The 26,883-nt window shown below is 31.2% G+C and overlaps 3 protein-coding genes across 12 annotated transcripts in view; 2 read left to right on the top strand and 1 right to left on the bottom strand.

Moving 5' to 3' along the window:
- LOC116773869 (calcium uptake protein 3, mitochondrial) overlaps positions 1 to 13,752 on the top strand; it is a 46,709-nt gene extending 32,957 nt beyond the window's left edge. For 2 of the 8 annotated variants that reach the window (XM_032666409.2, XM_061523849.1), the window contains 11 exons: positions 6,725 to 6,866; positions 7,338 to 7,448; positions 7,747 to 7,794; positions 8,194 to 8,276; positions 8,613 to 8,678; positions 9,987 to 10,061; positions 10,829 to 10,966; positions 11,176 to 11,290; positions 11,819 to 12,040; positions 12,571 to 12,728; positions 13,023 to 13,752. In XM_032666409.2, coding sequence (XP_032522300.2) covers positions 6,725 to 6,866; positions 7,338 to 7,448; positions 7,747 to 7,794; positions 8,194 to 8,276; positions 8,613 to 8,678; positions 9,987 to 10,061; positions 10,829 to 10,966; positions 11,176 to 11,290; positions 11,819 to 12,040; positions 12,571 to 12,728; positions 13,023 to 13,094 — 1,230 coding nt within the window. In that variant the 3' untranslated portion in view covers positions 13,095 to 13,752. The remainder of the gene's footprint in view (positions 1 to 6,724; positions 6,867 to 7,337; positions 7,449 to 7,746; positions 7,795 to 8,193; positions 8,277 to 8,612; positions 8,679 to 9,986; positions 10,062 to 10,828; positions 10,967 to 11,175; positions 11,291 to 11,818; positions 12,041 to 12,570; positions 12,729 to 13,022) is intronic. The other 6 variants (XM_061523850.1, XM_061523847.1, XM_061523848.1 and 3 more) reach the window with 5 other exon arrangements.
- Positions 13,753 to 15,529: 1,777 nt separating this feature from the next.
- LOC116773870 (protein phosphatase methylesterase 1) lies at positions 15,530 to 20,883 on the bottom strand. Of its 2 annotated transcripts, XM_061523852.1 has the most exons (11): positions 20,755 to 20,883; positions 20,060 to 20,190; positions 19,687 to 19,888; positions 19,058 to 19,167; positions 18,364 to 18,521; positions 17,884 to 17,974; positions 17,311 to 17,376; positions 16,904 to 17,107; positions 16,539 to 16,696; positions 15,952 to 16,016; positions 15,530 to 15,658 (listed from the first exon to the last, which is right to left on the bottom strand). In XM_061523852.1, exons 2-11 carry the CDS (start codon positions 20,131 to 20,133, stop codon positions 15,560 to 15,562), a joined length of 1,227 nt encoding a protein of 408 aa, XP_061379836.1. In that variant the 5' UTR covers positions 20,134 to 20,190; positions 20,755 to 20,883; the 3' UTR covers positions 15,530 to 15,559. The 2 variants fall into 2 exon arrangements, with proteins under 2 accessions (XP_061379836.1, XP_032522306.2); XM_032666415.2 differs by lacking the exon at positions 20,755 to 20,883 and having other exon boundaries at positions 20,060 to 20,254.
- LOC116774058 (zinc finger protein 239-like) lies at positions 20,416 to 25,314 on the top strand. Of its 2 annotated transcripts, XM_032666683.2 has the most exons (10): positions 20,417 to 20,660; positions 20,733 to 20,997; positions 21,093 to 21,188; positions 21,278 to 21,358; positions 21,699 to 21,752; positions 22,422 to 22,560; positions 22,810 to 22,934; positions 23,882 to 24,001; positions 24,235 to 24,376; positions 24,705 to 25,314. In XM_032666683.2, exons 1-10 carry the CDS (start codon positions 20,532 to 20,534, stop codon positions 25,075 to 25,077), a joined length of 1,524 nt encoding a protein of 507 aa, XP_032522574.2. In that variant the 5' UTR covers positions 20,417 to 20,531; the 3' UTR covers positions 25,078 to 25,314. The 2 variants fall into 2 exon arrangements, with proteins under 2 accessions (XP_032522575.2, XP_032522574.2); XM_032666684.2 differs by lacking the exon at positions 21,278 to 21,358 and having other exon boundaries at positions 20,416 to 20,660.
- The last annotated feature ends 1,569 nt before the right edge of the window (positions 25,315 to 26,883 follow it).

Here is a 26,883-nt window from a genome sequence, read left to right as displayed (position 1 = left end):
ATAATGAGAAAGACGTGGATTCATGGCTGGATTCATGTCGCCGGTTGTAAATCTTTGTGACAGGCAAGTTGCTTTAACAGGTATGGCTGGACTTGATGCAAATAATATTATTATTATTATTTGCAAATCCGAAATACAGTAACCTCAATAATCTATATATATAATAAAATTCCCATAGCTCGCTCTGTATGCTTCAGTTTTAAGTAAAGGTCGTATATATATATATATATATATTTTAAAGCTGTAAGAGCCGCGGAAACCGTTGATGTTATTGAAGCATTAGCAAAATCGTTACCCAACTAACAGCATCGGGTTGTCCGCCAAAGAGCTTGTTTTGTATGATGAATGGCATCCTCAGTACTTGGTACTTAAGGTCTCCAAGCTGCAAGATCGTTTATGTGCTCCACACTTTAGTTGATTGCAATATATTTGTCATGGTAACGGAATCGCCAGCTATGTAGGTCGCGCTAACGAGAATGCTTATTAGAAGATAATCACTGCTAAGACGCGCCCGTGACTTAGCTGAACCTTATCAGCCAACATATCTTTAATACGAATAGGAATCGATTCTTGATACCAAATCGATAGCTATTGTATCGATTACATATCTCATTAACGGAATAACTAATGGTAGGTACATTAATTGCTGTGTAAATCGAGATATCATAGTAAATCTCATCTGTAACGTATATAATACAAACTGACAGATTTCGACAATACAATTATATGGACACTTAATGGTGTGAAGAATAATTATAATATGTTCAAGGGAAATTAACATCTATGTAGTTCCAAATAAGGATCACAAACGCTTGACATGTTTTATGATTCGAGAATGCAGGTATTTCATAAAAGCACGTATTAGTTAATCAAATTCGGAAGCCAGATATGGCATTCCGTTTGAAAAGTTATGTTATAATTATTTAATAATAATAAATAACTGATATAAATGTCTTTTCATGTAACTAATGGATGTTAGAGTGTTTGTTTGTTGGAAAAAATATTGACTTTAAATATGAACACGTGGAGCGAAAGTATTAACTACTCATTAACGAGAAGAGAAGTAGGGTTTAAAATTTATATTTTATAAAAAAAATTACCAAAACTATATTCAAATTATAACAAGCACTTACACTTTTTATACTAAGGCTCCATTCGCGCTGGAAACGTGCAATATTTACTATACTTATGACACAAAAAGTGAATCTTTGATTCCTATAAATAATGTCAAAAATAATTACATTATATTCTACTATTGAATTCGAAATAACTTAAACTACGATCGATTACGGATAGTCATAGTTCAATAACAAAGGATACCATAAAAAATATCTTTAACATTAAGACAATGATATTCAATACGTTAATTGTTTTTGTGCGCCTGAACGATATACAGATGAGATATACCGGGCTCCAGGACTTATCTCGTATGTAAATCTAACTTATCTCAACCTTTTTACTTCTCATTTGTAATGCGAGCCAACATCGAAATAAATACGAAACATTAACGTTATTCTTCACAACAGAATTACGTTTACTAAATAGAAACCTCCGCAATTTTTTTAATTTCTCGCTGGAAATAGCGTTTTTCTGTCGCTTTAAATTTTAATATTATTCAAATTTATTTCCCATATATAACATTGACATTAATGAGTTGTTTGAAAAAAAAAACGCTTTTTTATTTTGTTTGATATATTTATTGAAAGATAATTTAAATTAAACATTTTTGTAATCGTAATATTATTTTTATTCATAGCAAATCAAAATATGCAAGGCGTTAACTTTGTAAAATTAAATCAATCTATCTTAAATAGATCGGTAGTAATAGTTTTAGAAATTATTTCACTTTCTTTTTCCCTGATATATATTTTATCGATTAGAAATAAAATAATCACAAAATAATACGAGACTAAATCAAATATCTTAAAAATAAACTTCTTATAATAGTAAAGTATGCCTACCACAAGTTTTGATAGTCACACTAAATACGAACCATTTCCCGTTTCTCATTGAATTTCCTCCTTTAATACGATTATGTAAAGATTTGTAAGCAATTATCTAAATCAATATTAGTATAACTTATACTATACCAAAATATTTATTATTCAATATGAAGAATAGTATAGAATCTATATTATTTTTATATATACTTTTATTAATAAATAATAACCTATACTATAGATTATTGTTTTTTAATAATAATCGATCAAAAATAATATATAAGGGCGCATTTTCATTGGTCGATAAGGCCCGCATTCGGGGTCCGGGAGATTTCTGTAACGCATGCCATAGGGCACGTAAAGAGTTTATCGTTTTCACTGGTCGTCAGAGCCCGCATACGGGGTGCGGGTGATGTCTATATCGCATGCGATAAGGCCCGCATGCGGGGAGCCATTTCCACTGGTCGTTAGAGCCCGCATTTGAAGTGCGAGAGAATTAGGTACCTACAGTTTGGCAGTGGGTTTTGAATCCGAAAACCGTTCAGCCATTTTGCTCCCACGCTGCGTAAATAAACAGCGTTAATAATATAAATAATGCGCGTAGTATTGATGACGTCTAATAAATGACTGAACGGAGGCGAGTCACCGCATGCTTTGTATCGACCGAGTTATCGACTGACTAGTTTCATTGGTCGTTATCCCGAATGCGGTTATCACCCGCACACGTTTAATCGACCGAGTTATCGACCAGTGGATTTCATTGGTTGTTAGCTCGCATGCGGGTACTCCCCGCAATCGGGCTAACTACCGACTTATCGACCAATGAAAATGCGCCTTAAACATTATTGAACCTAGAGAAAAATAATAGCAATGGTATTTATATGCCCTTGAAGCAAACAAGACTTTTCTTATGAAAATTTGAAATAAAATCTCATCTTTATACATTAATATAATACATAATATATTATAATTTACAAGACATACTGTTATACAAACTCGTTTAACTCTGTTTAACTCATCTATCACGTTAGTCGGTTAGTGAAAGAGATATTCAGTGTTGAGAAATTATAAGATTTAAGTTAACAGTTAGCTTCGTTATTGAAAGCCTTAGTGTGTGGTTTGAATGATTGCTTTGATTTTAAAAACACATTGAATGCGTTTTATTTTATTTTTTTATTGAAAAAATATTAATACTTTATTAATTAAATATATATAATCTAATACTTATGTTAATAGATAATGTCGTCTCATTATTTATTTGTTTTTATATCCAAAAAAAATATATTTTATTTAACATAATAACAATGGTTGAATTGTAGTCATCTTTCATACTAGTAATTTATTTTACTGACCTGGACAATACCACGTATTCCCAGATCTTAATTTATCAACTGCACCTGAATTTCTTACGTCTGGAAGTTCTGGAAATGGAATTTTCGTTCAATTAAATTTATTTATCCTTTTAATAATCGATTAAGTTCCCGTAACTATAAATTACATCCGAATCATTCAGGCCGAATATTAAAATTAGCATCAGGAAGAGCACCTCGTCCTCATCATGAGACGAAGCTTCTCAACATTATATGGTTTAGAAGCGCACCTCCACCGTCCAAGCTCCTCTCTCTACCTAACCAAATTTGACACTAACCTACTAGGGCTGCCTTTACCGTTCAAAGAATGAACTTTTTTAAAGGGTTAAAGGGTTAGGGAACCATGGTGAGGCAATGCTTAAATATATACGGAACCAGCTTTTATGAAATCAATCCCGACGCAGACGTTACACTGATTCAGTGTCAATAATCAATAAAATTTTATGTTATATAAATAACGTAGTATTCAAGATTACAATACGTCCAACAAATAAAAACGTTGATTGGGTGAAATATTCCACGGTTCAAATGCGAATGAAGACATAGTTTAAAAAATTTATATAAATATGTATGTAAATGATTATAGAAAAAATTACTATATCACAGATTATTTAACCTGTGGTTTCTCTTGACATTCATGTCAAATACATAATGTACATATGTATATGTTTTAGATTTCATTAATGCTATGGCTTATTTCGAGTTTGAGCTGATTGGCTACATCGCGATGATTGTACTCAAAAACTTCGATACCTATATAATTATACATATTTGAGATCACCAGATATTTTAAATTTTATGACACTTACTATGAGTTTGTATTTTTAAACTAAATACCAATAGTTGCCATGTTTCATATAAATATTAGCATAAGTATGAAAAATATAAATACGTCGTCATAGTATCACGTTTAGAACTCGTGGTAGGGGATTAAACTGAATATGACAAAATTATATCCAGAATGATGGAAAAATATAAAAATTTGTTGTAATAGAAGATTTTTATATTAGAAATTCGAATGATCAATTGATTATGTTATTTTTTAAACATTTTTTAAAAAATATAGAAATAATTTTCGCAAGTAAATATTTAAATAAAATTATTCTTTTACTACGTAATTCTCGCATTTCATGACTTTCGATAACTTTTCAGCGACAGTGATCAATGGAAGACAAAAGTAAAGTGCCTAACGCTTTGTAACTAAAAATCGCTTATAATAAAAACGAGGAAAAATATACCACAAAAAAACATACGCCCTTACATATTAAATCAATTAGCCCTCCATTAAAGTAACCCGAAATAAATTAGTCCTGACACGTACCCAATAAATTACGGCTACCAAAATCACAGTTTAACAGCCGTTTTGTCACAAATATAGCAATAAATCCAACCCCTTAAATAAGTGCCAGTGTTTTATATGTCTGAAGCATTAATACCGCTGGGGTTGTAAATTAAAGTTGACAATAGTTGAGAGGAATATCATTTAAGAGTATGCTGACCATTGTTTTTTTTTATAATACGATTTTTAGACCAACAATTATATCTATATAATATAATATATATATCCAATATACATTACTAAGCTGATATTGTTATATATTTAGAATGAAGAACTGTTAAATCATACAATTTAAAGGAAAATATTCAATTCAATTAGCATAACCTTTGTTGAAAACTAGTTTTAGTCTTCGACTTGGTCCTCGTGGACGTGGCTAAGGTGATAGTCTCAGAGAAATTTATAACCGTTTTATAATTTAGATATCGTAACCTATCGGCACGGCGTCTACCGTTTGTATTATTTACACAATACAATTATTATAATTTGATCTGAACTGATTTTGGGGATAAATTATTAAAATATCTAAGCGACATTAGTGTACACAATTATAAAATTAGAAAACTGCTATAAGCGATCATGCTTCCTTTATCCCGCGTAACGTTTCGTCTTGCTCGCTCTAGCAGTAATCGCGAGCCCATTGTTAGGATTTCACATTGTGATTGTCATCAAATACAATTTAATGAAAAATCACTCATCAGTTTTTTCTTAAAATATCCAGAAACATCCATAGATTCTCTCTCACACGTTTCTAATATAATACGCTGCACGGATTTACTAATACATCTCAATATTCGAACAATCTCCAAAAGAAACTAGCTTCATTCAATAATATTTATGAATATTAAAATACCCTTAAGTAATTTCCTCAAACATTGTTACGTGATTTAGACTCTCTAAGGATGATCACGATTTATCTCTTCCACGTTAGGTACAAACGTCTCAGTTCGTCCGTAGGGTTTAAATTGAACTAAGGACTAAGATCCGCCGATTTGTGTCTTGTACATATAACGTCACCCAACCGTCATCATTGTTAAAGTAACTTAGCCTTTTGTTACTCAATAATTTTGCATTTTTTACAAGACTTGAAAATAAACTAAGTCTAGAAATCGTATGGACTTCAAAGAGTTTTCTTTCGTTTACACAAACAGTTAAACTAGACTATTTACGAGCGTAGAAAGTTGGGCATAAACGTGGGAGAAGTTTAGCGTATAAGTAGAAATCTGTTCTAAGACTGCACAAACAAAATTTTTCGTGCCAAAAATACTTGGACCGCCCTGTCAGTCGTGTCAGTGGAAGCCCGTGAGTTTAACAAGAGAAACCTAAAACGTTCACCAAAATAATATGGAGATGGAAAGATCTGTTGTCTATTTTAGTGACTTTTGTCATCTAAAGTTACATTTAAGCGCGTGTTTGGATTGTTAATGGGTCAAAGACAACCCAGAGTAGCTGATGTATCATTATATAACGTCATGATTATTTGTTTAAGGACGATATTTATCAAAGAAAATTTTGAATTTTTTTTTTATAATTTATTTAGTAAAAAAAATTAAGATAATCAATTATAATTACTCACGTTTTGTCCCTCGGTTACGTGCATTTGAATTTCGATATACAATTTATTATTATATATTTATAACATTCATTTAATAAAGCTAAATATCTTTTCCAAGTCTACGTCGATAAAAAACACAAATACAGTAACAAAGCGTTGTACCCGACACTAGTTTAGTTAATGAGCCTATACATAAGCGCGAAAATCTTAAATATCGATAAAAAAAAATCGTAATTTACTGAATATCTATAACACAACATTGAAATATTTAATTAATTTAAATAATTTTATTGTAGGTATTCCCTTTATTTTATTATTTTTTCTTATCTTATTATAAAAGCTAATGTTCAAATTCAATAAGACCGAATTTAATTATCGATAAAAGAATAAAATTACATTATATAGATTATTTGAATGTTTAATTAAAAATAGCGTAAAATTTTTGATATCAACGAGAAGAAATCTCCAAAAATACCCTGACATGTTCCTGCAAGCGATTTATGTGTACTTTCAATGTCCACAGCAGCCCGAAGAGCTGTCGAAGTCAGTGAAGCTGACATCGCGGGAGCGTCGCTTCATCAAGTTCGCGAGCGTGGAATACGGCGGCCAGCTGTACATGACCCCTCAGGACTTCCTGGAGTCGGTGGTGGAACAGGAGCCGCGACGTTAGTATCACAGACCTTAAAAAAATACGAGCCTGCTACATAAGTTAATGTTCTCTGTTTGAAGGAACGAGATATTTTGTTTTTCTTCCTGTTAAATAATTTTTTCGTAGCCGCCCAGCCTTTTGGTACATTTGGATTGTTTTAAAAAAAATATATCTGACTTATAACGTAATTAAATCTATATAGTATATAATATATATTTAAGAAAGCGGTGTTAGTTCCACTATTTATAACTCAAGAACGCCTATAGCTTGGAACCAAGTTACGGTCACGGGATATTTATTCCCTTTGATAGAAAGACAAAAAATAATAACTTAATTCAATACAAAGTCAGCTTGTTTACAGCCAGACGAAGTCGCGGGCAAAAACTAGAATTGATTAAGTTAAATTGTCAAGCATATAAATTTCTCTTAAACTCCCGTTTATGTTTGATATGTACGAAATAATTTTATACGCACGTATTTATTACAGCTCGTTTGAAACGACGCGTCCTCACTGCCAAGGAGATAGAACAACTCAGAGACCAGGTCCCTCCGCTGAAGAAGGGATCCTCGCAGATGTTCAGGAGTATGAGGGACAAAGGTAAAAATTTGTCCTTATTCTGTTAAAGATATTCTTAAGTGATAAAATATCTTAATATATATCTTGGAAAGCTATCCCAATAGTTTCATGCGTGTCGTCACTACGAATTTTAACAAGTAAATATCAGTTACCACTTCCCAAAGACATTTTAAAATAAACACTCATCTTTTTCACCACATTTGCCACTAGATGGCGTTGTTCGAAGGTTTAAACCTTCAAGCTGGTATAAATATAGTTTTAGAGCTTGGAAGAAATTAAATTTTTTATCTTTGTATTTTAACTAATCCTCTCGTTCCAGGAATCATCTCTTACACAGAATACCTGTTCCTTCTATCTATATTAACAAGTGAGTATCATAGACATCTCATATTATATATATTTTATATGTTTCTGATAAAGTGGTTAGTAATTTTTTGTTTGCCTAAACTGATCTTAATAGATCAGCACAGCTGAATAACTCCCACACTGGACTTGTATATCATAGACAGTATAATGATTAGATCCATGACTAATGTTACGCACCAACCTCTTTTATACTGTATTTTAATACAATACCAATATTTAATTCAATATTAATTAATTTCATTGCAGTTTTTTTCTAATTTACACTTAAAATAACTGGAATATAACTTAGACATTCAAGAGTTTTTTACAAAAGTAGATGGATATCTGTGTATGGAGGTATTAATGTGAATTAATGATTATAATCATTTTTTTTTATTATTTTTTTTATATATATTTTCAGAACCCGCGTCCGGTTTCCAGATAGCGTTCAACATGTTCGACACAGACGGGAACCAGAGAGTCGACAAGAATGAGTTTCTAGTTGTAAGTAAAGATAATAAGATATCTAGTCTATGGTCAAATAGAATGAAAACAGTTATCCGTCAAACTAAATGTCATAAATTGTTACACTCTATAGATTGATTATATTTATGTCAATGGTGAATATCGGTAAGGTTTTTTAATACGTAGAAGTTGAATTAGTTGTTTGAACACAGTAATTAACAACGGATGCCTTATGAAAAGGACCGCCATCTTGTTTATTATTTTTTTTTTTTATTTAACTCGTAGCCGGCACTGGTTTGTTTTGTAGATGTATCTTTTTATTTTTTTTTGTTTTTTGTTGTATTGTATTTTGTTTTATTAGTTTATTTGGTATAGATACAGCGTCTACTCGGTGGTTCTATGAAGGAGCGCAAAGACTTGGATGTTCACAGTCAGAAAGCAGTGAGTTTTGAGTGATCATGGTTTATTGTATGGCACATGGCACATGGAACGCGTGCTCCGGTGGAGGGACGCGCTTTATATGGTCCTGCAAAGATAACACGCTGTCGACAAAGATATATATATCTGCCCATAAAAAAAATAATAATGTATAACTTTTTAACATTAACAGATTTAATTTATTGAAAAAAATATCATCTTGAAATTAATAGAAGCTTGATAATGATTATTAGTAATACGATAATTTTTTTTTTATTTCCGAGACTAAGTTGAAAGAAGAAAAAAAGTGGAATTCATGTACAAATACCATGAAACTACACACGTGACTAACATGTCCTTATTCGCTGGGTGCGTAAGGTATAGTGGGGGACACAAACGTGATGTCAGCGCTCGCTGCGGACAATACAGAACTACGGGTGGCTCTTTATTATCTATGACCATAACAATAACACGTGTGTCAGTTTAATTAAATAAATAAAATAAAATGGGTCATCAAAATTGTTGTGAAGTCGATTGCAAAAATACTAGTAGGAATAGTAATTGTAAATTTTATAAGTTTCCGGTTGCCAAGTGGAAATTAAATCAGCGAAAAAAATGGATAACTGCTGTTAAAAGGCAAAAGTAAGTATTACTATAACCTACAACCGTATTCTCAGCTCGTGCTCAGCCAAAACTAAATTTTTACCCTTTATCTGAGTCTGTGGTTGAAAAATAATATTATGTGTGTTAGATTGAAAACCCGTTCTTAACACCAATTCCATTTTTTATCTGCAAAATTAAATAAAAAAAATTAAAATTAAAATTTAGTAAAAATATAATTATGTTAAATAGAGCTATTTGTTATTTTATATATTATTTTAGATTGTTTTTTAATATTAATAATGATTTTTATTCTATATTAATTTACAACAAACATCTTGACAGATGTCTTAACCTAATTCACTTATTGAGACTTGTTTTAGTTGTTGTATTTATCTTACTTACTGTTTTTAGCTGACCCACGGAAAATTTTTTAATTTAATATTCAATCTGTGTAATATATCACATTTCACATTGAAAAAAAATTTTTTTCAAGTTGATTTTATTTTTTCAATAACTATTTGACATCCAATACATGTTTATTTTCTCAAAAGAGCCACCGTAAGTTGTATCGTTAGATGGCGCTGGAGTCACGCACCCAGCGAATACAGTTAAGACATCCAACACTCGAGACTTAACTATTATTTTTAACTGCTACATAACTTTTTGTTTATCATAATATAATATTAAATATTATTATTATTATTTATATTTATTATAAACGCGTTGTAGCTGCTTACCTTAGTATCATCAAGCGCGCTAAGGCACAAGCTGGAGCAAACAGAAAACAGACCTAAGCCCACCACCGTAAGTTCAAAATCGTGTGAACGCTTTGTAACACTTACCTCTCTTCGTTGTGTCATCCTTATTATTCCTATTCTGTATATTTCTATATAATCTGTGCTTGTCAAATATATATTAAGTTGCGTTTTTTTTTTATTATTTTGAGTGTAATGAGATTTGCTTAGTATATATTCCTGTTGTAACTGTAAAAATTATTTTATATTATTTTATAATATTATCTCGTGTATTTGTTTGTTTGTTTGAGTTGGTTTTGAGTGTGCGATTTTTAAGGGTTGCCAAAAAAATATTCAACGTCCTATTACACGATATATATATTGTTTAAGCGATGTCCTGAGATTTTTTTTTATGTTACTATACAAAGCCTGTTTTATAAATTTCTCTAACTGTCGTAATGAATGTTTCAGTAAAAAACATTGGAACTCTCTTTTCAATATTTTCAGCCGACTTCGAAAAGGGAGGTTCCCAATTTGCATCGTGTGTATGTTTACATATGTGTATGTTGGTTTGCAACTCCTAAATGACTTGTTGTGCGTAATTAGTTGGTAGTCTATAGCCCTATGGACGGGTAGGAGGCGATTAAATACTTTAAACAGAGAACATTTTTACGGTAAATGCAAATTAAAACACAATTCTCTTATTTGTATAAATATTATTCCAAGGAAATCTTCAAAACGTTTCAAGATTGTAACATAAACTAAGGGTTTCAATGCAATTTCTTTCAGACAAAATAGTCAGACGTCTATGGAGGTTTAATAAGTAGGATTTTTCAGATGGAAAAGATCTTCAGTTTCGCGTGGAAAGGTAAGCGAGGTTTGACAGACGAGGGCGCGGGCTCCGAGGACGGCCACCAGTACGTCGACGACGACCAAGGGCTTCAGAGACGACACAACGTAGACACTCTGCTGCAGGTCAGGAAATAGCGCTGTAATGACCACTGACCAGAAATGATACTGTAATAACGGACTTATTGTAACTTTTTAATTCAAGAAATGGTTTTTCAGTTTAATATCACGAAAACATGCGGCTCTTGTGTTAATTTGTCGTAAAGTTATTTCTCGTAAAGTCATATATTTGAACCGAGTTTGATCAAGTCATGATAGCGCAAAATATGCCCTAGGTTCATTTCTTTGGCAAGAAAGGCACGAACGATCTCAAGTTTGAAGGCTTCAGAAAATTCATGGAAAACTTACAGACTGAGGTGTTGGAGCTGGAATTCCACGAGTTCTCTAAAGGTATCGACAGGTTTTTGTATGAAAAATGTTTGAAATAAACGAAAATATATTTCTTGCACTGAAAGGAATATTTGATTGATAAATTGTCCTAAGAGGCGTATGTCTAGCATTGGACCTAACGTAGCTGAAGAGAGAGAGAGAGAGATTGTTGGTTACAAGTACTTGCGTATATTGACAAATTGAGAACAAGTCACACGCACAAAGTCATTCTTAATTTCAATACAAAATTTCAGTCTGCAATTGTTTATAATTATTACTACTTATATTATACTGATAACTGACACACCTTCGCTCTTTGCTTACTCGAGTTTTTTTATGATAAAGAATGGTCGACATTATGTCAACACATGATAAATATTACACGATACCTTTATAATAACGTTTATAACGACTGTCCCAAACAACTTCCTTAAAAAAAACAGAAGAAAAGACTGACTATACGTCATTATTATATGAACTTTAACAACAAACTTGCTCGCATCGACCAGAAGACGCGATAAACGCTACATGTTTGCCAACGCTCGCCAGGACACGACACCATTTCTGAAGTAGACTTCGCAAAGATTCTCCTCCGCTACACCTACCTGGACACGGACGAGTACGACGCCTTCCTGGACAGGCTCCTGGACGTGGAACAGAGCGGCATCAGCTTCACAGAGTTCAAAACCTTCTGCCAGTTCCTCAACAACTTGGAGGACTTCACCATAGCCATGAGAATGTACACCCTCGCTGATCATCCGATATCGAAAGGTAATACGATCGTTACAATAATCCTCTTCTGTTTTGTGGAAAACTAACTAGCGGACTAAATGAAACTAATATTTTCGAATTACTTCGCGTTTTTTTATTAATTTAACTACGTCCTCCCGACGTTTCGGTCACTCAGCAACCGTGATCACGGGCAGACGAGGTGTGAAGGTCTATTGCTTCATTCGAAACGTCGCGAGCATGTTTTAGGAATAATAAAAAAGTCATAGTAATTAAAAATATATGTGTCAATTAAATGTATACTCGCGAAAGTCTCAGATCTCAGTAGCAGCATAAAGCGGATATCATCAAAAAAAGCCATTAACTCGTTGTTTAATGTCGTGTAATTTCTTTGGATAAGACTAAATGCATTTTTATCCTACACACACCTCATATTATGGTCAGTCACTCAATTCATTCTTCATTAATTATGAGTAAGAACTAGTATTTCAGTCACTCACTCAATTTTTGTTCGTTCATTCTTGTTCATTATCATATTCGTGTTAGATTTACTCTTGGTATTGTTTGTTAAGACGAGTTCCACCGCGCGGTGAAGATCTGTACCGGCATAGCGCAATCCCCTCACCTCGTGAGTACTGTGTTCGCTATCTTCGACCAGGACGGAGACGGCTTCCTCAGCTACAGGGAGTTCATCGCTATCATGAAGGACAGACTACACAGGGGGTTCAAAGTAAGTCACTCACAATATACTAAGTAAAGTTGCTTGGCAAAGACAAAACTTAATGTAATTGATGTAAATGATGATATAAAAATATATAATAATGTATTTTGACTAAAAACAGGTGTTGCAAGGTAGAGGAACATTAAAATAAGTAACTTTTAAAACTACCTTCATATACTAATTGTTTATTTTACTTAGTATCCTGAAGTATATTTACCATAATATGACTATTATTTCTAAAAATTTTCTTAATCACTTATAAATTCAGATAATTAAGTGTTTATTAAGAATATGTCATTTCAGTCGTATGCCAAGAACGAAGGCTGGGAGGCGTTCAAGACGTGCGTCAAGCAAGAGATGAAGAGCGCTGTTTAAATCCAAACCAAAGTTAAATTATAATAATTTATTAATATGCTATAATAAATACGCCGTCAAGATGTCGGACTCACATTTCTATAGTTATATAAAATAATTGATTTAATTATTTCCATATTAAATGGAAAATTTGATAATTGTTTGCACTAATGTCTTCCCGCAATCAGATTTCGTAACAGAGAAATTTAAACCTTAAGACATTGCTCGCTTGAGTTGAGATCTAGTTGTACGTTATATTATTTTTTGCAAAGCAAATATAAGTGAAACTTATTAGATTATTTTTATCATTGCATGTACTTAATAAGTTATTTTAAAAAAATATTAAATTTTTGTTTAGCAAAAGCTATACTAATGATGTTTTGATTTTTATTTGTATTTTGTTTTATACAAGGGAGTTTTTTTTTAAGAGTTTTTTCTTAAAAAAAAATATCTTTAACATTATCTTTGTGGTTGTGTTGCCATTGTGGTTCCTACGTGTTATCTCTCATATAATCGTCGTGTATTTGGTCTTATATTGTCATAAGCTATATCTTAGAGTTATTATATTCCTTAATCTAACGCCATGTCAAAGTTTGCCGCCATTTTATCGAGTCGAGTGAAAGTCTTGCTAGTCAAATAAACATATATTATTAATGTATTTATTGCCAGTCACTAAATTCGAATTAGATTGTAAGATTGTGTAATTTTTATATTAGAAATGTATTTTAACTGGGTTCATGAATAAAAGTTTTGAAAACATAAATATAAATTTTTTGTGTAATAATAATAATTTCAGTGGGGAAAAAAATCATTTTATTTTTTTTTGCAATAAAGTAATGACAATTTGCTAAACTTATTTAAAAAATTGTTCATTTAAATAAAGATCAACAGATTATTGTTAAAACGAAAAATTAAATCTATATTTTATTTATAACGAGACTTAATCAATATTGCAACAAAGTCTTCTTATTTGTTAAAATTTTGTGTATCCATTCCCATTCAAATATTAATAAAAAAAATAACATACTTTGGAAGCTGTCAACCATGAACAAAAAGTATTTTTTTAACAATTTCCTCAATTGTAAATAAAATTAAATAACATTTTACATATAAAAATAAAATTAGGATTCTTTTCCAACTCTGTGGCCACTGATTAATATGGAAGACAACAATGGGTGCTTCAAAATTTTGTAGTCTTATAATCCATTGAGAAAAAAAAAATAGGTTTGGTTATAAAAAAACAACACTTTGAAAGACAGATTAGCTTTTATTAGACCTAAATACTGAGAAGTTTTTGATTAAGTACTCAATACATAAAATTTTAAGAAAAATATTCATTTTACAAACCATTCCATCTAAAAATATTTATATAGTAAATAAATTTACAACCATCATTACTTATTGGTTTTTAATTTCTTTTTTAAAAGTAGTTTTAGAGGTAAAGAATATATCATCAACCAGACCGTAACATGCTGACATACAAAAACTGAAATCTCTTGTTAACACACGAAACCATCACAGCACCTCTGATAAATGAATAAAAAAGGCTAAGGATTATAAACAAATTTTGTAATTTCAAGGCTATGCACGAATTTAAAATTATGAAGTTTTATATATGGGAATTTTAATTGAAAAAGAAACTTAAAATATTTTAAGATTGTTAATGTCAAAATATTTTTTAATTATGTGAAAGTAATTGATGAACTTACAGCTTGAAGTTAATGAGACGGAATCATTATTATATTTTCAGATATCGTTAACACAGAGAACCGATGAAATAAATAACCGGTGAGTGAAAAATTTGTGTCTTTTTGTAAAAAGAAAATCTCAAAATTACTACATTATAAACGAACTGAAATAATATTTAAATACAAAAATCATTAAATCGTTAGTTTCAACAGCATCTAAATATTAACTAATCTTTCTAACCGACAAGGGAGTTTCAGTTCAGAAATACATCATTATGTATTTCTGAACTGAGACCACAGACGACATATACAATATTAATTATTTTAAATTTAAATTCTAAACCACTTTCATTGTGTTGATATCGATGCCAATTGAAAGTTTTGTAAATTTTTTGACAAACTTATGAATTAAAAACGTTCAAATGCTTAAGGTGACAGTTCAAGTCCGCACCAAGCACAACTTAAACTAAAGCCTCAAAGTCAAGACAACAATCAAGATAATACAGTAGAGTACAAGCTATATAAAGATATGTAAAATTCTAATAAAAAAAAACTTTTATATCTTTTCTTAATTACATAATTTTATTCTGAGCTTAATTTCACTAGACACAAACTTTTTGATAAAAAAGAAATAACTATTCCGAAAGTATTCAAATGATTAAAATATTTGTTATCTGTGCTGACTTAGCTCGCGTACTCTACTATATATTATCTGTATAGATAAAATGGAAACATTCGAGAACAGTCAGATAGGTATTAAAAAGCATGCAAATATAAATAACTTTATTATTATAATGTTTAGCATCCGGGGGCGGAGATCAGGTTCATGTCCTCCCCGGTCTCGGTCGGGATTGTGAGACGGTGACGTAGCGCGAACGATGCGACCACGCGGGCCACCTGGACGAGGTCATCGTATCATTATTATCATTAAGTAATATTGATTAATAAGTTAAATCTTCATCAAACACTTTAAATTGTATTATTTTAGTCTAATTTTCTTTTATAGTCAATAAACTGCATTGATTTAAAAAAAAAAATCCAAATAGATTTTATAACATTTGGATTTTTTTTTTATTACACATTAAACCATATTTATATTGTTTATGTATATTGTATTTTGTTCAAAGGAAACATATTTAAACTATTTTTAAAGGGTACTATATAAACATATATATACATATATACAATACCTCTGATGGCGTGTCCTCGTGAACAGCGTGACCACATCTCGTTAGAACTTGCATCTGGAATTTGCCTGAAAGGAAATAATAAACATTATATATGTCGGAGAAATTCTTATTATTTAAATAACTAATAATTGAGGGTAGTTGAAATTATCAGGTGTCAGCCGCATAACCACTTGCGTTGGTATAAATAGAGGCGAGAGTACATTACGAGGAGTCTCGCTTGAGCCGTTGCTGAGATCGGAGCTATTCGAAGTGAGGGATTCGTCAAACCGTCTACGAGGTTACCTTCAAGAGTCTCAGATCCTGACAACATGCCAGAACATAGGCATTGGTGACGTCAGTTATGCTGACATCACTCTTTTAAAGAACATAACTAGTGTGTACTACTCCGACATATACAATATATTAATTGATTAATTTTAAATTCTTTAAAAGATATGATCAAAGTCGGTCCGTCATATATTATTAAGACAATTTATATTTTGTAAATACACAGACATCAAACTGGTAATAACCTCACTGATAACATGCAATATTTCTATGTGATGATTATCTTCAGCGGTTTATTAATATATATGTAAGTTGTATACCCTGCATCTGTCCGACTGTAAGGTCCCTGTCCAGTCCGTCAACGGAGGCGAGCAGTAACAGTCTGGGTGCTGGCGTTGAGAGGAACGAACCCGATAGGCCACTGAACCACCCCGACCAGTGACGCTCAGAACGAGAGAGGTCCACTCGCCAACGATACCTGACAGACATACATATATACATTAAATAATATAACATATACAGAAGTGAACAATGCGAAGTTTAATAAAACACTAGATTATTGTGTATGAATTAATTAACATATGTCTGTCTCCTAACAGTGTATTTTCTGACAAATTCACACACAAACACACTGAAAACACAATGTATATATAAAGTATATTATATCTATGTCCTGATTCCTCACCTCATATTCCCATCTACAGGTGATGGCTTAGTGAACGGCCCCCCATCCCCCTTCTGCTCGGCCGTGCTCTCCCCTCCCTCCATTTCCCCCTCCCCCTCCTCGGCGATGACGTCATCCCTCCTCCCCCTGGCGGTCGGCTCCAGGGGGGACTCCACTGCCTTGTAGTCTTCCACTTCATTCGTCGCTAGTTCGCCAGTGACGCAGCTGTAATTTTATTTAAATAATAAATTAATTTAATGTCTAAATTTTTGAGGCTGTAAGAAAAAAAACGTTATGGCTTGATGGCAATATTTTTTTTTGATAAAATGTATTTTAAGTCCACCCAAAGTAAATTCAAAATTGTATGTTAAAGAAATAGAAACTTCTTGATAGTTATTATTATGACTTTTCTGTATATAAAAGCTCACTTCACAATTTGACTCGGCATGGACACCCGGGCCGACTCGACATTCCGCACTTGACCGCTCCTTATACTGAAACAATACAACAAGTATAGATTTATGCGGATCTTAGATACTTCATTATTAATATATTTTCATTTATTCATAGCTAATTTAATCGCCGGAAACTTGTATATAATTATATATAGTATATAAGGAAATCGAATATATAGTTGTGCAGTATATAAGCAAATATAGGACAAGAAGATGGAAATTAGTATATAAGAATTGGTATCTGACCGAATCAAGAACATAAGTTAATAAGCCTAAACATATTATAATCATTTTTTAAGATGTGACAAATAAATCTCATTTCTATTTATTTCTATATACTAAAAAAAAAAATCACAACTAATATAAAGCAATGAAGTCTTAAGAGTCATTTAAAATTTGATTTTTAAACAAAATAATTAAATTTACAAAAAAAAAACAATGATTTTAATAAATTAGTGTGTCCATCAATAAGTTGTCTTGGACTTACATATTAATGTCAAACAGACAAAGTCGCGGGTGTGAGCTAGTTTATATATATCTACATACCACCACTCTATAGCGTGTTCTATACTCTTGAAGTGTGTCGGACGACTTCTTAGGAAACTCTGCATACTAGCCAATGCCTCCATCGCTGTACCTGTTCATGATAGAGAATGTTATCTTATGACAAGCCAAAATTTTAGTTTAAAACCTGTCACATGACTTATAATACTGTATGTAATGGCAATTTCTTAATTACTAAAAGTTAAAAAAATCGATATTTTTAATCACTTCATTATTATTATAAATAAATGCAAAAAATTATGTTTATACAATGAATTTTTTTATAAAATATATATATATAAGAATGCTTAATTCAGTAAGTCAAATAAGGACCCGATAGCGTAGTTGGTATAGATACTGCAATCCTATTCTGGAAATCACAGATTCAAATCCTGCTTGTATTAAATTCAAATAATTTCTCTTTTAATAACATAACTTTCTTATAATATTCAAATAAATAATGATATATAGATATGCCAAAACCTTCGACCACATCTATCACAGCAACTCCTTGGACAGCGAGTTGCAGCGATGGTATGTGACCTGTCCGGACAGCGATAGCACCACCCATCGAATGACCGAGAAGAATTAGAGGCGGGAGCTCGGAACCAAACAGTTTGTGAAGAACTTGTTCCACGTCTCTGGAATATTCATTAACATATATAATAAATAATGTTTTAAATTTAATTTCATCCGATTATACATGTATATGAAGTGAATAAAATACAGAATTTAATAACTTTCATTGTTTACACCCAACCCAGCGTCTCGTGGGATAGGATATAGTAAATTAAATCATAAATTACTTTATATCACTCACAGAAAATTGATACAGTATTTATACTCTGTAGGAGATATAGCTTGGAAATAAAAAAAAAATCAGTAACACTCGGCCCCGCAAGCATTATTGGGTATGAGTTATCAAAAAATTCGCTCAAAGATATTTCCATCTCACAGTATGTAAAAGTTATATTTTATAAAACGGGAATTTTTCATTGCTAACGGCCCCGCAACAGCCTTTATGAGTGGAATTTTGTAATCTGTTCTTAGCCGACCTCTATCCGGCGAAAGGAATGCTCCTACCAATCAAATCTATACGCCTTACGGTTTCAGAGATGTCATGATGAATCAATACAACGGTTTAAATTTACTACATTTATTATGTAGACATACTTACTTGACCAAAGTTTCAATGCTTAAGTCGTCGGGATCAACGGCCTTTGTTTCACCGTGACCTCGAATGTCCATAGACACTACTTGACAGTGAATCATGTTCGTTATTTCCTCCTTAATGAAAAGTAAATATATATTTAGACAAAAATATATCATGTATCTATTTTTAACATAACATTTAAGAATAGTAGAAAAATAATAAGCATGTGCCCTATATTATTTATAAGTTAGAATTAAATAATAACCGAGTACTCAAGATTATTATAATTATACATAATAATGAATGGGATATTGAAAAATCTTGTCTATCTGTATTTGAAGTGTGTCCCATGTTTATACTCATACAAGTCTCCCATTAAAATAATTCTCTTTATAAATATGTTTTAATATTGATCCAAGTTTAGAAAAATTTACACAATTAAAATTCAAATATACAATATGCAATGAAGAATTAATAATATATGCGGAAATGATACTTGCAAGCTAAAGTATACCGCAATCTAAAAGCTTTATATATTAATTTTGATACTGTCACTAATATTATCAATTATATATCAATAAAGAATGTGAAATGTTTTATATATGCATCTGTTTACTTAATATTAAATATTATAGTACATTAGCTGTACCTACTGTAAATAGAGACCAGCTTAATGCAGAATATCCTCCGCCGTGTAATGTCACGATTCTAGGCCTCTGTGGATGATCAGGCTCAGGAGACAGGTACACTCTGAAGATTCCCGCGTCTATCTCAATATCAACGTATTTCTCAAAATAGTTCTTCCATGACACAGGTGTGTAATCTTTGCGGCGAGAAATTCCGAATGGTGCAAGTCTATTAAATAAATTGATTTCGCTATTAATAGTAGTATTAGACATTAGTTGTTGCAATATTATGTTAACAGTTTGACAGTAAATATTATAAATTTCATAGAAAGTACTTCCAACAACGCGATTTATTATTCTAATTGATTATAATTATTGCAAAAAAAATCAATGTACTCACTTAGAAACACCTGACGTTCTTGGCATTCGGGGTGGTAATTTATTTTTCATCATACTTTTCTCTAATGAAGACATCTTAATAGTGTTTTTTTCACTTATGAAGGAATAAAATATCAAAGTTTCCTTAAGATTCTGAATTGAAAACAATAACACTAAAGAGCCGACATTTTAGTTGTAATCTGTCATTAGTGTTTGACTGTTGTGTTCAATTGTATGGAAAACGAATCATTGACGTTAAAAATCCAACACACTCATAGATTTTTTAATCGAGTGACGCAATGATTTTTCTAATATCGATTTTTATACAACACTATTTTAAAATTTGAATAGTACGTCAAAAGTCAAAAGATAATATCAAATATCAAATCCTACTAGACAAATATAAACAAGAAAGTGTTTGACGATATACAGGATTTATTTTTAATCTTAAGCATCAAATTTATAAATAGTGCTATTCTCTATATGGTTGAAATATGGATTTTAAAAGCATTTGTCGAATATGTCTTAAACATAATAAACAGAATTTTGATATTTATACCAGTTACTATGCTAAACGAAATACGTTATACTGTGAAATGATCTCATATTGCACTAAAATTAAAGTGAGTTCCAAATATTCATAATGCAATTAATTGCTAGGATTAGTTTAAAGGTATAAGCTTCTGTTTTTCCAGCCCAAAGAAGACGATCGTTTACCTCGAATAATATGTAAAGAATGTAGTCGCCAACTAAAAAGATGTTATTCTTTTAATGTTCAATGCGAGGAGAGCGATAAAACACTAAAATGCTACTTAAACAATATATTAATTACACCTGCACTTGAGACTGATTCAAAAGATGTCAGTGATGAAATTAAAAGTGAAAATGTTGAAGTGAAGAATGAGAATTTCAATCTAATGCTGAGAGAAGATAATAGTTTAGAAAGAGATGTCAAATTAGGTAATATTATTGTGCATTAGAACATAGCATTTGTGAAAAAAAAGGTAAAAATAACTTAAGGCTATGAAAAATTACTCATTAAAAACATATTTTAGAGCCATTTCCTACCAATGAACAGGATGACAGCGTTTGGGATGCTGAGGACGATAATGTGTTGCTGGGAGAGATTAAATTAAAGAAAACATTAAAAGGTATATTAACATAATATTTATTTATATTGTAAAAAATATTATATCCTAAATAGAGAACTATACAAAGATTGAATTTATATTTTTTCTAGAATCAATTTCCAATGACAATAAATACTGGGAACAAAAAAATATTAACAATCATTTAAGTAAAGAGGAGAGGGTTTTAAAAGGTATTTCTCTATGTAAAACTATTTAAGTTTATTTACAAAAGAGTATGTATTATGTTGTTGATTAAAATTTTAATTACTATAGTTTGCACCAATAGGCAGTCACTTATATATTATAGCAATAAATAAATTCTGTATCTGCAAATCTAAAAAAAATTTTTTTTTTTTAAATGTTTATGAACCTTTGTATGGTATATGAAGGTAGGTTTTGTGTGATAAAGTAAAATAGCCGTTTTTCCTACTCATAATTTAATATGAATTGAATTTGGAGTAGAATTAAAGCAAATTATTAAAACATATTTGTATCACTAATTAATTAATTATATAAGAAATCCATTTTCAGTTATTATCAATGGTGATGATATACCAAAGAAGAAAAGGGGAAGGAAGAAAAAAGGTAATTTATAAAAGGATAGTTTTATTTTTACTGTTTACATATTATGATTAAAATAAATGGGTAAAAACAGTATATATATATATATATTAAAAAATATAACAAAATGTTCAATAATCTAAATATGTACATATATGCCATTCCGATGTCACAAGCTCTCATTCATGTTGTGTCTTTTAGCAAATTATATTATTAATTTACTGATTGTTATTTAAGTAAACCTCTTTAGATTAGGATCACTGGCTGTAAAGAAAAAATAAAAATTGTGTATGTTTGTTCCATCTCTTTCTGTCCTCAGTGACAAACATAACTCTATCTCTTTCTATCTTCACATACCTCACTACTCTATGAGTTACGATCACAATTTTCTTAACGCTCTCGCCTTGTATCTACAAAGTACAAGCTGATCCTAATCGAGCATGAGTATAGTTTTACTTAAAATAGCTCAAGCTTTTTTTTTAAACTATGACTTCATTCACACTGGAATTGTGGAATATTTTGCCAATGTCAACTTTTTATTTGTTGGACGAATTATAATAATATCTAATATTAAATTAATATTTAAAACTACATTATGTACATTATGTATGTATTTTAAAATAATAAAATTCGCGTAGTATATGTGAATATATTAATTTCATTCCACCAGCTGATTTTACGTTTATATTATAGAATATGAAGCCGACAGTAAAATACATCAATGCGACGTTTGCGGCAAGATACTGAGCACCAAGAGCAATTTGAAGGCTCACAAAATATGTCACACTGATCTAAGACCGTACAAATGTGAATTCTGCCCTTCAGCATTCAGGTAATATACATAAATATATGTTAATTCATTCGTGTATTAGTTAAAATTAATAACTATACCTTATCAACGATTTGTATAGGACTATACATTAATGAGCCTTTATTTACCCGAGCATAATACAAATCATAATATATAGAAATATATTTTAAGCATAACTTAGTTAATTTGACCGAGTTTTTTTTTTATAAATCACTTCATAATAATATATGCTAACATGCGCTCATTAAATAATATATAAAACCTCCACAGAGGTCACAGCGCTTTGTTTCAACACAAGAAGGTTCACACGGGCGAGACTCCCTACCACTGCGAGTACTGCTCCAAACAGTTCAGTAGACGGACGGGGTTGGTCAACCACATCAGGGTTCACACCGGTTTGTAGCTCACATAATATGTATACTAATATGGCTAGATAGAGATAGGAGCTTGGCCGGTGGAGCTGAGCGTTTAATGCGCCTTAGATAGACACCCCTTAAAGCTACACCTGGGTCACAAGTCCGAGTCACTGTTGAAGCTCCTCTCCCTCCGATGGACCCGACACCCGCACGGTGAATCCATTGAATGCTAAGAGGATTATTAAATGTAATGTAATAATAAAGACCGGTATTATATCAACTAAAGCATACATATCTCATCTCATCATATCTCTCAGGTGCTACGGATCTGTATAAAACAATATTATCTTAAAATTTAATTCATCCACGTCCTTATTTTGAACAACTAGAAACTTTAATTATAGATGTTAGATTATCGCCAGCGCCATCTATCGCCTGTGTCACGTGACTATCACACAAAACTGTTATCTTCATAAGTTAAATATTTTACAATATTAAGATACATTATGTTCACTTTTCTGTATTTTCAAGGTTTCAAAACATCATGTTTTCATAATATGTTCAAATATGTGTGGTATATAAAATTATTAACAATGATTTTCAGTTATATAAGAGCACATCACTGAATATTCTGAGAGCTTTAATACCAACATTAAATAAAGATATCGCAATATTATTATTTTTTTAATATAAGTGCTTTATTTAGTTTATGTATGAGTTTTGTTGTTAAGTGACCACAACAAGCACTGTCTTTTTATGTGTATAGATTTTTGTAGTAATCCCTGCCAAGAAAATGTGGATTAATAAAAAATATAACATATCTGACACATAAATAAAATGTAAGTGTAAGCATTGCTTATAATACATAAGCAGTAATTAATATTTTAACCATCACTTTTTTAATTTCTATCACACTAAACCAAACACATTGTTACCAAAGAGAATCTTATAAGTACATTTACATGTAACCAGTCGATATTTTCTAGGCGAGAAGCTTTTCAACTGCACCATATGTTTCAAGAACTTTGTTCAGAGCGCCCAGCTGTCTATACACATGAAACGGCACAAAGGTGACAAGACTTACCTATGTCAGGAGTGTGGAAAAGGTTATATATCTTTATATAATACATTTAATCTCATACAGCCAATATCATATTTAAAAAAAAAAATGATTAACAAGAAAATAATTTATAATATTTTATTTATTCTGAGAATGAATGTTATGAATCATTTACTTGTTTACAAACATGAACAAAAAACAAAGATGGCATTCCTTTTTTTTTACTATAACATCTATAAATTTTTTTTCTTTGATATACAATTAAACATAATTTCCTAGGATTTCCAATAAAAGCTGACCTTAAAGTGCACCAACGAACTCACAATGGCGAAAAGCCTTATTCCTGTCACCTTTGTGATAAAACTTTTGCTACATCCGGCAACCTTTCAATACATATCAGGATTCACAATAAAGAAGTCAGGTGAGAATCATATTAAATAGTCATCTTCTGGTTAGAAGTTTTTAACACAAAATAAAACAAGATTCTAAATTTGATTGTACTTCTTTGAATACTAACAAATTACTATTTCAATGTTTAATGCCCTTTTCTTGTTACGAAATTTCAAGTTTTTATACTTTTAATTTAAATTCTTAACAATTGTTTTCAAACTTAAACATAAGTACATCAATTTACTCTCTAAAGGCATAAATAAAAATCGACTATTCTGTCCGGGAATCCCTTAGTGGTATATTTTTGTAATTTTTATCTATCCAACAACTAATAAAATAATCAAGACGTAAATATATAGGTACAATTGCAAAGAATGTCATCGCGGTTTCGTGACATGCAGCGCGTACAACGTCCATCTAAAAAGGCACAAAGGGCAAAGAGACTATCATTGCGAGTGCGGAAAAACGTTTTACACTTCGTCAGCTCTCAAACAACACAAGGTTGTTCATACGGGAATCAAGAAATATCAATGCAAGATATGCGAAAGGAAATTCTCGCAAACCAGCCATTTGAGCCGTCATTTCAGAAGGGACCATTCTAAACCGAACTTGCCAATGCCGCCATCAGATCACTATAAAATAGTTTTGCCGGAGAACAAATGCGGTAATTTATTCAACATACAAAAAATGGCGCCAGACATTGATAGTGATAAATTGAAAGCGTCGGAGTGACGTGACATCTAGAATGATGTTTTATCTACCTCGATTTTGGAGCGATTATTTTTATAACGATTTAATTATCGATATTTGGCACTATGTTCGTCTATACACTATTTTTGAATCTCGATAGTTTTTAAGTATGCCATGGCAGATATATAATGTAATTTATTATAGATTTAGTTTTATGTGAAAAACGTTACCATGTTTATAACTGATATTGTAATAAGAAATAAATTACTCTGAATAAAAGACCTTTTATTGATAATCTTCCATAGACATTATCTGAAATGTAACATTTTGAAATTTTATCCTGTTTAGAAATAGCAAGGCTGGCCCCTATATATAAATATAATAAACAATATATATTGGTGCAATTGTTATTTTTTTAATAACTAATAATTGAGGGTAGTTGAAATTATTAGGTGTCATCCGCATAACCACCTGTGCAAGTGAAGTCACAACAATGTTGGTATAAGTAGAGGCGACATTACAGATTACAGGGAGTCTCATTCGAGCAGTGGCAGGAATCGGACCTCTTCGAAGGAAGGGATTCGTCAAATCGTCTACGAGGTTACCTTCAAGGGTATGAGATTCTGACGACATTTCAAGAATAAGGGCATTGGTGACGTCAGTTATACTGACGTCACTCTTTTTAAAAACGATAGCTTGGATCCCACTCCGACATATATATATTGTTTATTTTTAAAATCTGAGTATTATAGAGGCAAAATGCAACTTCTTGCTTCAGTTTGATTAATTTGGTATCAAATTATTCAAAGTCAGCGTTCCCCTGTATCTTGGTTTTGTGTTAAAATAAAAATATACATATGTTCCTGTAGCTCATCGACTAACAACTAGACATAAATCAAAAAGTTTTAGCTTATAGTCAAAATGCAGATCCAGAAACTATTATTTTAAAATAAAACCTCACAAACGCGGAAGTTATAAAAGTTCGTAATTGTTAACAATCTTATCCACTAAATTAAAAAAAAAATACTGTCTCTTAAATTATATGTGTATCAAGTCAAACTAAAAAAAATAATAATATTATAAATGAGTTAATATAGAACAACAATAACGCGTTTCGGCTAATGTCACGACCCTTACACTGTTTACTTCGCTGCATAGCAAGAATATCGTGCTCATTTGTTTCCGCGCGTAGGGACTCCATGCACTAATTTTTTTCTTGATATTGGCGTTTCAAAAGGCATTCTAGTAGATTATTTTTATTTTTATAGGTTATTATTTCACATATAATAAATTTTGTTTTTTCAAAGACTTACGATATATATTATGTGACTAACGTATTTATATAGAATAAAAGTCTCTAAATGATAGTGAAAATAAAAAAGTAGTTGGCAAATGAGCAAACGTTGCTCTTACTAAGTACATGGTTAAATGTTAATGCGTCAGTGCCTCACTTATTTCAAAGTATAGTATTATAAAAAAATAAGTCAGACACTTAGTAACCTGCCACTATTAGAGTTAGAAGTTTTTTACATGTAGAAAGGGATTTAGTGCTCGAATCTTATACTTAGTATTGTTACCCAATTTATAGGTTCAACTTCAGCATTGTCTGCCATGAACGCATATAGTTGAATACGATATTATACCTTTACAGTATCCGAGGTAGGTAAACTTTTAAAATTATCATAATATTCTCAATTACAGTTTTAAAACCAATCCATCTGATATATTTTGTAATTGAGGCTTAAAGGGGGATTTTTGATAGTTAAGAAAGGAGTTGCCTTTCCTCATTTTTTTAAATTCTATTTTGATTACAATTCGATAACACTTGGCTATTGTTTAAATTCAACC

The sequence above is a fragment of the Danaus plexippus genome, chromosome 20 (assembly GCF_018135715.1).
Source record: "Danaus plexippus chromosome 20, MEX_DaPlex, whole genome shotgun sequence".
Classification (NCBI taxonomy): domain Eukaryota; kingdom Metazoa; phylum Arthropoda; class Insecta; order Lepidoptera; family Nymphalidae; genus Danaus; species Danaus plexippus.
Note: the sequence above shows the minus strand (reverse complement) of the source record. Positions and strands in the feature narration are given on the sequence as shown.

What these genes read in the sequence shown, in the direction of transcription:
- LOC116773870 (XM_061523852.1), bottom strand. Translation starts at nt 20,133, where the DNA reads ATGTCTTCATTAGAGAAAAGTATGATGAAAAATAAATTACCACCCCGA. An exon ending in TAAGCTGGTCTCTATTTACA is followed by an intron (nt 19,168 to 19,686) that starts GTAGGTACAGCT and finishes CTTTTCATTAAG; the next exon opens with GAGGAAATAACGAACATGAT. An exon ending in TGTGATAGATGTGGTCGAAG is followed by an intron (nt 17,975 to 18,363) that starts GTTTTGGCATAT and finishes TATCATGAACAG; the next exon opens with GTACAGCGATGGAGGCATTG.
- LOC116774058 (XM_032666683.2), top strand. Translation starts at nt 20,532, where the DNA reads ATGGATTTTAAAAGCATTTGTCGAATATGTCTTAAACATAATAAACAG. An exon ending in CCACATCAGGGTTCACACCG is followed by an intron (nt 22,935 to 23,881) that starts GTTTGTAGCTCA and finishes GATATTTTCTAG; the next exon opens with GCGAGAAGCTTTTCAACTGC. An exon ending in ATTCACAATAAAGAAGTCAG is followed by an intron (nt 24,377 to 24,704) that starts GTGAGAATCATA and finishes GTAAATATATAG; the next exon opens with GTACAATTGCAAAGAATGTC.